Here is a 12,624-nt window from a genome sequence, read left to right on the forward strand (position 1 = left end):
TTTGAGATGATGATGATCAAGACGAAGAATTCCTTGGAAAAGAAGAGTATTGACAAGGATCAAGGCCGCTACGAAAACACAAGCGATCCAAAAAGGTCGCTGGTAACCTAAATACGCAACCAAACACAGTACAAAATCGGCGTAAACAACCTGTTGGACACGGACATCAATTGGCGGCCAAGAGAGTTGCATAACGGCTGATAACCCAACCACAAACGAGAATCCATAGATACACAATTCTATGGTGCCAGAGTAGTGTGACATGACACACATTGCTACCATCTGAATTCCGACCAAGGGAGACAAATCACCCGAGTTGTGAGTTGTCGGAACCGGAACCGGAATAAAACCACCACCACCCATTCTTCTTTCCATGAACGACGAACATAACGACGGCCACAAGAGTTTGACGGCGAACCTAGCTAACCAAACCACAGATGTTAAAATTGCTACAATCTGAATTCCGACCAAGGGAGACCAATGACCCGAGTTGTGAGTTGTCGGAACCGGAACCGGAACGTAAAACGACTTCACCATACAGGCAGAATACAAAAATGGTGCTGCAGAGAATAAAACCACCACCACCGATTCTTCTTTCCATGACGACCACGACGAACATAACGACGGCCACAGAGTTCGACGGCGAACCTAGTTAACAAAACCACAGATGCTAAAATTGCTATCCCGCGATATATCCATCGCGTTTTCGGACAATTCACTCCTTCCACTATCATTATCGACTCACTCATCTTTCTAAAAGAAACTTAATCGCTTAGATTTTTTTTGCTCAACTCTCTCGGATCCAAAAAAACCTAAGCAGACTTTATTTGAAGAAGAAAAACAAGGACTTATATTTCAATGTCTTTTCTTATTTGCATTGCTTGAACTAAATGATCATGGCCGAGTTGTCTGGAATGGAAAAGGTTAAGAAAATGCAGGAGAAGTGCTCTTTTCATGTTGGGCGGGTATCCTTCTGCAACCTGATCAATATATCTCATTTGTTATACTACTGCTGAAAAGTGCGAAAACTAATGGGATGAGAAAGAAACTGTAACTAAAATTTAAAATCTCAGATACCTCAATAATGTAGAATTCCTTCAAAAAGGTGTAGTCAATGCGGCTATGGAACAAGAAAATGGAGAGAATATCGAAGAGAACATTCACTTCAGATTTTTCATGCCGTAGGTAATTTAAGAAGCACTTGACAAGCCACTTGCTCTCTTTCACCTTAGTTAGAGAACACAAAAGAGTTCAGTAAACAACTTTCATATATCTTTCGTAACTCAAAAGGAAGACTATAAATCATCAAGCATCACAGCTCTATTCACCACAACCTCGTAATTAATAAGAAATCATAATTTCTACATCAATTTACGTTGGCAGCTCAATAAATAATACGAGATGGAATTGAAACAATGTCAGGAGGGTTCCAACAAGAAATCCAAGAAAAAATGTGCATACCATCTAAACACAGGCAATTCAATAATTCAATGGAAAAAATTTGAACACATCAAGCTAAATCTCTAGCACCAGAATATAGCTACAAATCAGCAATCATTAATTCATTACCTGTAATGGTTTCTAAACTCAGACATCAGTTTCAACTTTTCATACCAGGCTATTTCCAGGAACCCCATTAAACTACGCAGCTTTAGCATGAAACACAACGCAAAGCCAAAAATCATACGTGGTCGAGATAGAAGAAACTACCTGAACTAAATTTAGCTCTTGCTCATTCTGCAAACGAGATATCCTTGCAGGTGATTTCCAAATGAGAACCAAGGTATCGAAAACACTGCGGTTACTCTGCAACCAGCTGGGTATCAGTTTCACCATTGTTTTGATGAGATAGAGCCCCTGAAAATACGCATCCGATGCTATATAAGCCTTTGTTGATGCCACATTAGAACTCTCTAATTTAACAGAGATATGATTTTCATCTCCAGATAATGTAGCTGAAGGAGTTGAAGCTGCTGTGCCCAATGTAGGATCAGGTTTTGGCAAAATTTCAGGAAAGGCACATGACAGTATCTTCTGTGGAGACTTTGCAAGTTCTTCTCTTAACGGCTGGCCAGCATCTGATCGAATTATATACATAAACCTGCGTTTTGTTTTTAAGGGAGAAAGCAAGTAGTGTTAGCATATTACAAAATCTACTCCAAGCTTACACTAAACTTATAACAAGATGAGGTGAACGAAAGCTTATCATAAGAAAGTGTCCTCACCTCCGAAAATATTTTGGTTCACTTAATCTAGAAAGAAAATAATCAACAGCTAGGGCCGCATATCGATTCAAAAATTTGGTAAGCGGTAGACGGTATGGGCTATTAATCTCACTGTACACTTGCCCAGGAGGAAGAGCTGCTTCTAAGTCAATGGTTAAGGTTACAAGTTCATCTAGAAATTTCGATGCAGCATGTGGGAGTAAGTGGAAGAGCTCGATAATAGCTGCCATGGAAACAAAAGAAGATTTGAGTCAAGTGAATAACCATATGACCAGGCATCAATTAGTTATTTAAGAAAAAAAAAAAAACAAATTACCAGCTGCTATTTTTGGCTCTTCTCCAGCTTTCCATGATTTCTGGGACTGGGCAAGTTTCTCCGGCTCCAACCATTTTTTAAGGTGCTCCAGCAACTTGCCTCCTAATGTCACATTAAACCAATTTGACAGAAGTTCAAGAAGGCGTGCCAGACCTTGCAGTAAAGGCATACTGAGATTCTTTGTGTGTGCGAGATTAACAAGTATCGGCCTGAGGCTACTCTGAAGAAGTTCCTTGGGCATCCGTTGTTGATTGATAACCTAAATCAGAAAATAGACTTTCAAAAAACGAAATAAATCTATATGAATAGAAAGTTAAAAATATGATATCAAGAAATAGATTCCTATGATAACTCCATTTCGCAAGTTCCTCATATTCAACAAGGCAAGTATTGCATATAGCAAGCTTAAACCATGGTTGCACATATCAATTACCCCCAGAAAGAAAAACACCCTGGCTATTACGAATAGGAATATCCCAAAAGACTTCAAACTATATGTGCATGAAAGAATCCTGGCTAAGATAAAAGACAACTACAAACCTGTCTTAAACCCTCCTTGGCAACCGCCACGATTTCAGGTGCTCTACATGTGAGAGACTTGAAAAACATGGAAATTATTTTGGCACGTAGTTCATTGTGAGTTTGCGTTCGGAAATCAGTCCACGCCATAGTTGTGCACAGAAGCTCAATACAAGCTGTTCGAAGTCTGTTCAATGATGTAAGCACTTTAGGATTCATCAACTTCACAGCCCAGACAGTTTCATCAGCCTCAGCAATTTGTAATGCTTCTTGCAGAAAATTCACCAACTCTGGAGTCACTTTTAAAAGGGGGGGCCTCAGAGCCAAGCAAAAATTCAGAGCTGCAACTGTTCCAACCTGTAGGTAAATATAATAACGTAAAAATTAAAGACAGGGGAAGACAAGAGAAAGAGATACACAAAAAATAAATAGCACTGTGAGGCACCTGTTGATCAACTGTCTTTGATCGGAGTGGACGCATTATAAGTGGCTGCAGTAATACTTGGTACAAAGGCTCCAACAACTCAGTTACCTCACTTCCAGTACGGCTAGCTAAAAGTGCAAGGCAGTTCTGTACATTTTTCCTCACGGGGATAGATGCGTTAGGATTGAATAACTCTGTGGCAAGATATTCTACAACATCTTGAAAGCTTTTTCTACGCGCTTCACTGTTTGCTTCATCAACATTATTAACCACACGTAGAATCTGCATAAGAACCTGACTTGTCTCTTCTTGCTCTTTGCTAGCATAAACAGGAAGCCTCTTTAGAACATACACCAGACCACGGACAATCTTTACTTGGAAATGACATAATGTTTCAACATTCACTTTCCCAACCAATGCACCTAGCCCCATAACTCCTCCCATCTGCGCTTGCCATGTGCTCCCATAACAGCCATGCAAAAGCCGAGGCAAAAGTTGTTCAAAGACTGGTATTCGCACACTAGGATGAGGTGAATATACTGGATTTGTAGAAGGGCTCGAGACAATCATTGAGGCATTGTGACCACCCCTAGCCATCAACACATCAGCATGTTTGACACGAGCGAGGAACAAAAGTGTTTCAGCAAACACATTTAACGCATTCAGAGCAGCTTTGGCGTGGAGCCTGTTTTCATCTGCAAGCACATCGACCAGTGCATCTAAAAATATCAAAGGATCTAACTGCTTTAAATTAGATGCTTGATTAGTCTTGGATCTGGAACTTGTCGAAATCACAGAACCACCGAGTGGATTAGTACTGCTTGATGCATTTGAGGAGGTATAGTCAACATGCAAAATAATTGCAAAATGCCGACAGATGTTCTCAACAAAGTCATCGTCTGTGTCACTGAGATCTGGATCAGAACTGGCAGCAAGTATAGTGATCAACAGTGTCTTGAAGATTGACTTCTCAGCCATTAACTGAGTCTTTGTTTTCACTCCTAAATCAGCCTATGACAGTAAAAAACAGCCCACTTATTAAAATTGAATCTTTTTTCAGCCTATTAAGCAAAGCGAAACAAGTATTATAAGGAAAAAAAGAGTTCATCTAGAGGAGACGACATATATACAAGATCAGTTTTCTATCAAGAAAATGATTGACAACAAAACGAGTACTACAGAATTATAATTATGCCCCAGGTCAATGTTGGTCAATCAAGATGTCTTTCTCTAATACCAACTGTCTCCAACATCAAGTAATGTCAATATCCTAGTCGGAATGCATTATAATAAATGGTATTGATACACTTAAAGAATGTGCCAAAATTAAAGAAGTGGACAAATAAGTAAACCTGTCACTGAGATAACCTCTGCCATGTGGAAAGAAAAGTTGATATTTGACAAGTAAAATACAGAGTCCAACTATGACAGATTAAGATTAAAAAAATAAAATTTACAACTAACCTTGATTTCCACTGATTCACTCCTGTGCCACGATGAATCAACACCGGAACGTAACAAAGTTGATAATTGCCTGGGCGTTTGACCCACATCAGTGACACATCCAGGCAAATTAAGCTGCGATAACAAGCATACACGGAGGAATTTTAGAGCTTGCTTTCTGTAGTATATGTCCATGCCTTGATTTCTCTGAATAACTGCTGCTACTGCAAGATTAATAAATTTGTCTAATGGCACCAGAAAAGGTGTTGATGGCTCAAATGTGAGAACTAAGCGAAGCCCGTGCTCTGGATTATCTTTGCATTCAAGTGTAAGTGGCTCTTTCAGAAATCTTCGGTTGCGACCACCCAACTTTCCAAGGATTTGTAAGGCTTTCTTACCCCAAGGATATGGCACAGGCCTCAAATGGGACCATAATGCTAAGATCACTTCAGACATCACATTCGCCATGCTAGGTTCTAGGAAATCAGGATTCAGACTATCCACCCAGAATTCAAGGGTGCGTAACCCCAAGCTCACAAGTTCATCGGTTCCCCTCAAACAGAATACAAGAGGCTGCATGAGACGGTGAAGGTATGGCAATAAGGAGCTTAAGCGTGCAGGAAGCGTCAAACAAATCTCTAACAGAAGATCTTTCATGTCCTCCCCAGCTGGACCCTCGAGCATTGTCAGAAGAAGATTAAGACAAGGTAGCAGCATAGGTATCAAATCTCTCAGAAGCAGCTCATATTTACATCCAGCGAGACCTCTGAAAACAGTGCGGAGCAATTGCATATAACCAAGAGGTGATTCAACTTCCGTAGCATTCTTCATGCAGACCTCCATGATAACAGGAACATGGTGCTGTAATATTCTTTCAAAATCAGATGGTGTTTTGGTGACAGCCCCAAAGATGCATCTGAACAGATGCAAAACTAGTTTAGTTGCAGCTGAATCTGGATTCTTCAGAACGTCAAGTTTGCTACTAACTACTAACTAGAAGAGAGCTAAGCAGTGGACACCACTCTTTAAAACACCAGAGGCTTTCCACACCTGCATAAAGGTAGAGATTACTAAGGTTTATAGCCATGCACTATTATTGACTAAAGTACACAATCTTACAAGCAATACCTCATCTTATCTCATTCCTTTAAAACCCTACGGGGCAGATGATTGTGAAACAAGAGCTTGAGGGTTCATCCCCTGGGCAGCAGGAGAAACCGGCAAGAGCACTGATACAAGAGACAACTGAACACAAACCTGAGGTCGAGGCAAATGTGCATGGGTTATACTTCATATATAAAGCTTTTTAAAAGAATGTTAATGCGGACAAGCTGGCACGTCGTGCTAGAGTGGAATCGCATCTAATTACCTTTGTGAACAATTTTTCTGCTAATTGGCTGTTTGAGCTGATCTTGTATTTTGTTGGAAAAAAAAAGCTTTTTCATTAATTAGGAGATATATTATAGTCATATATATACATGTGTTTATATGTAACACATCCACAATTGATATGTCATTGTATATTTGTATATATAATGAATAAATTGATACATTCTTGTAACATAGCTTTTACTTTTTACATCACACTAGGATCGTACTCGCGCTACTGCGCGGGGATTGTTTATTAATATATATATACAATCTTAATAGATTAGAATATGCTATATTTTTCATTTTTGCAGTTGGTTACATTAAATCATATATTTGGGGTAATGAGTTTGTATAAAAGAATAGTAGAGAAAAAAAGAAGAGTAAATGGTAATAAAATGAGTTTTGATAAAATAAATATTAAAAAGTTTAGAAAATTACTAACAACACAAAAAAAATAGATAATTCAATTTGACAATTTTAGTAGTAGAAAATAGGAATCTACATAAAATATTATAAAAATATTCCGCTTGTAAAAGTTACACTTGTAGATTTCACCCCTCCACACGAAATTCCACTCTCCTAATATGTATGATGTGATGAACCATAAGAACAATTTATCATTTACCCTAAAATTTTAATCTAATGTATCATTTACTCAAATTTAGCAAAAACAATTTATCATTTACTCAAATTTATCTAAATTGAAATTTAGCTAAACATTAAAGCCAAAATTTTATCATTGGTATTTTTAAAAATATCAAAATCATATTTCTTGAACTGAAAACAAATTAAATAATAAAATCCTAAACTACTAATCTCACTATTTTCACTACATCATAATTATCTATTATTTTGTATTGTTAGAATTTTCTAACTTTGGTTTTATTTTTTTATGTTGATGAGTGATTTTCTAATAATTATATAAATATATTTAGAATATTAGTAGTAATTTTGGATTTTAAGTTAATTACTTAAACTAACTGATTGAATATTTGGTATTACATATTGAAATCTAATCATATATGGTTGTTAAATTATGCTTATGTTTTCCATTTGTTTAGGTAATTCAAAATTGATAGAGATATGTGAAAATCTTTGAAATCTAATCATTTATGGTTGTTAAACTGTATTTATTTGTTGTTTCCAAATTGAATAATAATTTTGCATAAGTTATGCTAATGTTACAACGTTTTCCGTTTGGAATTTTACAAAACATTTTTCCATATCTTCTTTTAATTATCATTAGTATTTTTATTATACATATTAAGAATGATAACAAAATTGATAGAAATAATTTGAATGTAATTATAAGCATCTCAGTAATTCTCATTAGTATTTTCTTTTTTTGTATATATAGTTAAATAATTGAAAATTTATTTTTCAGATTTTTAAAATTATTTGATTATATTATCATTATTTATGAATTATATTAAAATAGATTTTATTTCCGGAAGTATATATTAATATATAATCAAAATTAAATTAGTTTACATATATAAAAGATTGAGATCTTACTGATTTATGCAATCAATTATATTATTATTCAGTTTGATTTTTTTTAGTAATGTTTCTGGTAGGATTTTAAATTGGACGATATAGTTTTCCTATTTATGTTATACAGTTTGATATACATTAATTATGTATGTTTGTTAGTTTCCTAAATTGTAGGAAAATATATATTATCGTAATTATTATGATTTATTTCTGAGGGAATTTATTACATTTTTGATTTATTTTTTGAAAAACCCCATAACCCATTTATAACGCAGAGGGTAATTCTCACCCGAATCCAACTCCTTAATTTCGGATTATTTTTGCAAAATTGACCCGATCCAGAAGCACTTTTGTACTTCTTTTTTACTTATATAGGGATGTATTTGACGGTTTCAGATTCGGACAAGGGAAACAAAATCAATTCCGAGTGGGCCGACTCCTCTATCAAGACTACGATCTCTCACACTCGCGCTCGATCAGACCAGAGAAACTCTTACAAGAACCCTACAACTAAACACCATCCTCACCAACAGAATCAAAACTCTAACACAAGAACTCGAACATGGGAGGAAGGAGATACAACATCTCAGTAGGACGAGGTTGAGTCGCCTAGACAATCCGGAGAGTGAGGAACTCAAGTTCGTGGAACATCATCACACGAAGACGACGTCTAAAGATGTTGAAGAAGAGGTTGTAACGACGGAGGAGCTGGAGAAGAGGAGACTCGTCACATTCGCGAGCTCGCCTTTGCTGACGCGTGTGATGTCAAACATGAGGGAAGAAGAGGAGAGGAAGTATAAAGAGAATGATTTTGAGAGAGATTGTTCGGTCAAGAAGACAAAATCAAAGAGGGGTTTTGCTCCGTTCATGGGATGGTTTAGAGCAACCCGAGGACGAGATTGATCTATATATGTCCAATAATGCTTGGTCATATTTATTATTTGATTTTACATCGTTGTATACTTGTATAACATATAGTCAATGTGTATCAATATCGTTCTAAGATTTTGATGAATAATATGTTAAAAATGTGCATCTCGCAGTGACCAACCTTGGTTCTTTAACTTCTTTACAATTATCTCGATAGATAAACATTTATACGCGAGATTTTATCGTTATCGTTTATACGTACATATTATTCTTTGCGATCTTTATGTAGTTGTCGTCTTTGTGATATCTAATCTTCAATTCTTTGGTTGTTGTACTATCGTTATGATGTTAGGTTAATTTCAGAGGAAGATATATATATCTTTTGAAAAAGCGTTCCAAATCTACAGTTTTTGGAAAAATATAACATTTTATGATATAAAAATACCACAACTTTTGGTGTTATAGAAAAATATATATAAAAAGTGTCCACTAATACAATTTTGGATTATATATATTCACCGTAATATTCACATAGCGGATATAAAACTTCTATTTCGGCACATTATAAAAGTTAGCCAACTTAAAAAAATGGCAAATGGACCAAACTGATCCAAACAAGTCTTTTAGGAAAAAATTCACATAAAGGGAATCACAAACCATGATGCTACACAACCCTCACATCTTTGCTTCTTATAGGAATAACGTACTATGAATCTCCAAAAAGCATCTAAAGATCTTCTCGGATCCGCAGAAAAAAAAAACTCCATGTGTATATCCACTTGTATATGTATACATCACAAGTAAGTAACTCGTTAAGACACACATAGCTACATATGTCAGTGATCTAGACCATATATATGAAAGGAACATACGTTCAAATACTTTTATTCAAACAATTACTATATGTTAACGTGATTCATTCTCTCTCTCCTCCTCGTTCAAAATGAATGTGGGCAATTTGGTCAAGATGATAGATGCGCAATTGAGATTTTGTTTGAAGAAATTAAAAGCCTATTCGATTTGAGATCTCCTTGATGTAGACTCTTTTATTCTTCTTAAGGGTTTGGTTCATGGTCTACATAATAACATAAAGAGGGATTGATCACGTAAGCTTATACATAGAAGAAATAAATGAAACTTTGAGTCGGTATCTCGACATGGTTGAATATGGGATCAGTATTTGCAAAAGAAAAGTAGAAGAAATCTGAAGTCTAGAAATCAAACTAACGGAAAGAGGTTTAACTGAATTTTGATATGCGGTCCACAAAATACAATAAAACGAAAGCTCAGTAGTTTATCAAAATATATATATGAATTAATATTTTTAAATGATCAGAATTAAGAAAAAATACATTATTTTTCATTCACTATGAATAATATGTTCATTCGTTAGTTGATAAATATTGTTATGATGACTTAGAAGGTTATATATATTCCATATGTTAACAACATACACAAGCTTGACATGGCCTATATCAGACCAAATGTTTCTACCAAGTTCGGTATATCAAAGTTGTAATGCAACAATATAAAGAGTTGGCATTTCTTTGTCACTGTTTGTGTTGAGTGTAAGACTCACGGATTAAAAATAGGCGTGGGAGATCTATCCATTTGAAAGTCTTTTGTGGATTTAGCAATCATGTGTTATACGTTGAATCGTTGGTATATATACTACTGAATAACGTACCATACCGTTCGCCCTAATATTTTTCTCCCAGACACTATTATCGAGGCGCTGCGGCCACCATCTCTCTCCGACGCCGGTAGGGTTTCGACTCGCCGGCGTCGGGTGCTCTCACTTTCGTCGATTCTCTGCTGCTTCCTGCTCTCCCTTCTTTCTTCTTTCAAATATTTTTTCCCCTTTTATTTTCCTCTTATGAATCTTTTGCAATCCCCGACCAACATCCCAGATCCAGACGATGAAGACCTGCCTCTGCTCTTATATCGAAGGATGTGGTGTCCGGCAAACCCCATCCTCAACTTTTCTCGCCCAGGCCTACCGTCAAAGGTTTCAAAGTCCCTACACCTCCCAATTTCTCGATCCGGTGTGTGCTCCGCCTCTGAAGAACCCCTTTCAGCTACATCATCCCATCTTTCGTTTGAGGGGTTGCTTTACGGAGTATCTCCCAGAGCTGCGTCTTGCCCCCGATTTTGGACTTTCATCTCCCAGACGTGTCACCTCGAGAGTTTGGTAGACCCAATGGTTTTGCCAAATCCTCAAAGGACCAGGTTCTATCTATCAAACTCTTTGTTATCCTATAGACTGTTATTAGCTTGTTTGGTCATACTCGATGTTTGAAGACTACATCAGAGAACCCAGTTAGCTAGTGTGTCTTGGATGTACAATGAGTATATTAGAACTATGGCGACTGCTCAACTTACGACATTGTCCGTTGGCCCCCATATCTGGAATTACCACGTTTGCTTTAATTCCCTACATTCACACCCCTTCCTGAAGCGCAAGCTATTTGTCTTTGTCCCCGGGTTCTGTCGACTGCAAATACTGTGTGGAATTCTTGATCACCATTTCCATGGCAGAGAGGACCCACCTGGTTTGCTACGACACTACTTTTATTTTGTGCACCTGCTTTTAGCTTCTTCTCCGGTAATCTCTGTTGTTCCCATTGCTCTGCAACCATTATCTCCTTCGAAGCTCAGGTCTGATTTCTCTTCACCAATGTTCTTCCGATTACAAACTTTGTGTGGAATTCTTGATCACCATTTCCATGGCAGAGAGGATCCACCTTTTATGTTACGGTTCTGCATTTATACTCTGCGAATCCTGGTTTTAGCTTCAACTATGAAATCTCATGCTCCTAAGGTCCTGAAGTTTCATGGCATTCTAGACCTGAATTCAAATTGTCGAGGCTGTGGTTATGGTCTGAGAAGCTTCTCAACCAATAACCACCCCTCGATGATTCTAGCTGTTTACTTCAGGTTCCGCATTAGTGAGCAAACATGTACCACCACCTCCATCACCCTCTGGGACTTCGTCCCCCGAATCCATACCTTGGCTGTACTTTTGCTGGTGCTTCTTCTTTCAGTTAGTCCCTTGGCTCTGATTCTACTATCAACGGCACTGTGTCCTTTGACCGTGACCTACTTGTCATCTCTTGAGATCCTCGATAATGTCCAATCCTGCAACCATGATCCCAAATGTCTACAATTGGTTCTTAGCCCTTGTGTCATAGCTCTCATGGAACCTTGCTTGATGTTTCCTTTATGTTTGTATTTGATTATGGCTTTGGGGAAAGGCTCTTCTTATAATCGTTTAAACTCTGGGATCCTTTATCCCTTTCTTTGTATGCTTTCTATTTGAATGAATAGAACCATCCTATGTTCAAAAAAAATACTACTGAATAACAATAAATTAAATGTGCACAACAAAATTACCTGAAAAATATAGTTTGTATACAAGACATATATTATAATCTATAACGTGAACCACCGCTAAAAACGCAATCAAAATACAGTCTACTGCTATTTCAGATGATTAACTAATCAAACTATTGGACCACAGTTGCTAACTAAAAAGCAACTTTTAGTCACAAAAATGTATATGACTAAAGATTTAATTATCAAACCAGAGGTTTTGAGTTGCTGCCTGAGAGCAATCTAATCTTGTTAGCAAATGATACCATTTTTATCTACTATTAAAAAATTCCAAAAAAAAAAATATTAATTTGTTATTGACTATTATATTTTGAAAAAATATGTTGGTTCCTCTGTCTCTAATAGATTAATATTTTGATATTTACACACATTAAAAAAAAGTTAAAAATTGTATTTCTAAACTAATTTATAATTATTATTTAGTAGAAAAAGAGAAAAAATAACTCATTATATAATATGCTACTTGGAACAAAGTATAAAGTAAAAACATCATTTTAGTTTTTTAATCTACAAAATCAATTTTATATGAAGACAATTTTTTTTCCAAAATATCAATTTATCAGGGACAT

General features: G+C 36.4%; 1 protein-coding gene and 1 pseudogene across 1 annotated transcript; one reads left to right on the forward strand and one right to left on the reverse strand.

Moving 5' to 3' along the window:
- Positions 1–848: 848 nt before the first annotated feature.
- LOC147950260 (nuA4 acetyltransferase complex subunit Tra2-like) lies at positions 849–5,914 on the reverse strand. Its single transcript, XM_087512677.1, has 8 exons — positions 4,949–5,914; positions 3,506–4,495; positions 3,082–3,417; positions 2,542–2,800; positions 2,226–2,448; positions 1,711–2,101; positions 1,078–1,227; positions 849–980 (listed from the first exon to the last, which is right to left on the reverse strand). The coding sequence occupies exons 1-8, from the start codon at positions 5,768–5,770 to the stop codon at positions 849–851; spliced, it is 3,303 nt and encodes a 1,100-aa protein (XP_087368803.1). The 5' UTR covers positions 5,771–5,914.
- Positions 5,915–7,862: 1,948 nt separating this feature from the next.
- Positions 7,863–8,825, forward strand: LOC104709913 (WEB family protein At2g17940 pseudogene; annotated as a pseudogene).
- Positions 8,826–12,624: the final 3,799 nt, after the last annotated feature.

The sequence above is a fragment of the Camelina sativa genome, chromosome 1, assembly GCF_030686135.1.
Source record: "Camelina sativa cultivar CO46 ecotype springtype chromosome 1, ASM3068613v1".
In the NCBI taxonomy this organism is placed as follows: Eukaryota; Viridiplantae; Streptophyta; class Magnoliopsida; order Brassicales; family Brassicaceae; genus Camelina; species Camelina sativa.

What these genes read in the sequence shown, in the direction of transcription:
- LOC147950260 (XM_087512677.1), bottom strand. Translation starts at nt 5,770, where the DNA reads ATGGAGGTCTGCATGAAGAATGCTACGGAAGTTGAATCACCTCTTGGT. An exon ending in CCAAGGAGGGTTTAAGACAG is followed by an intron (nt 2,801 to 3,081) that starts GTTTGTAGTTGT and finishes TTTCTGATTTAG; the next exon opens with GTTATCAATCAACAACGGAT. An exon ending in GAACCAAAATATTTTCGGAG is followed by an intron (nt 2,102 to 2,225) that starts GTGAGGACACTT and finishes AACAAAACGCAG; the next exon opens with GTTTATGTATATAATTCGAT.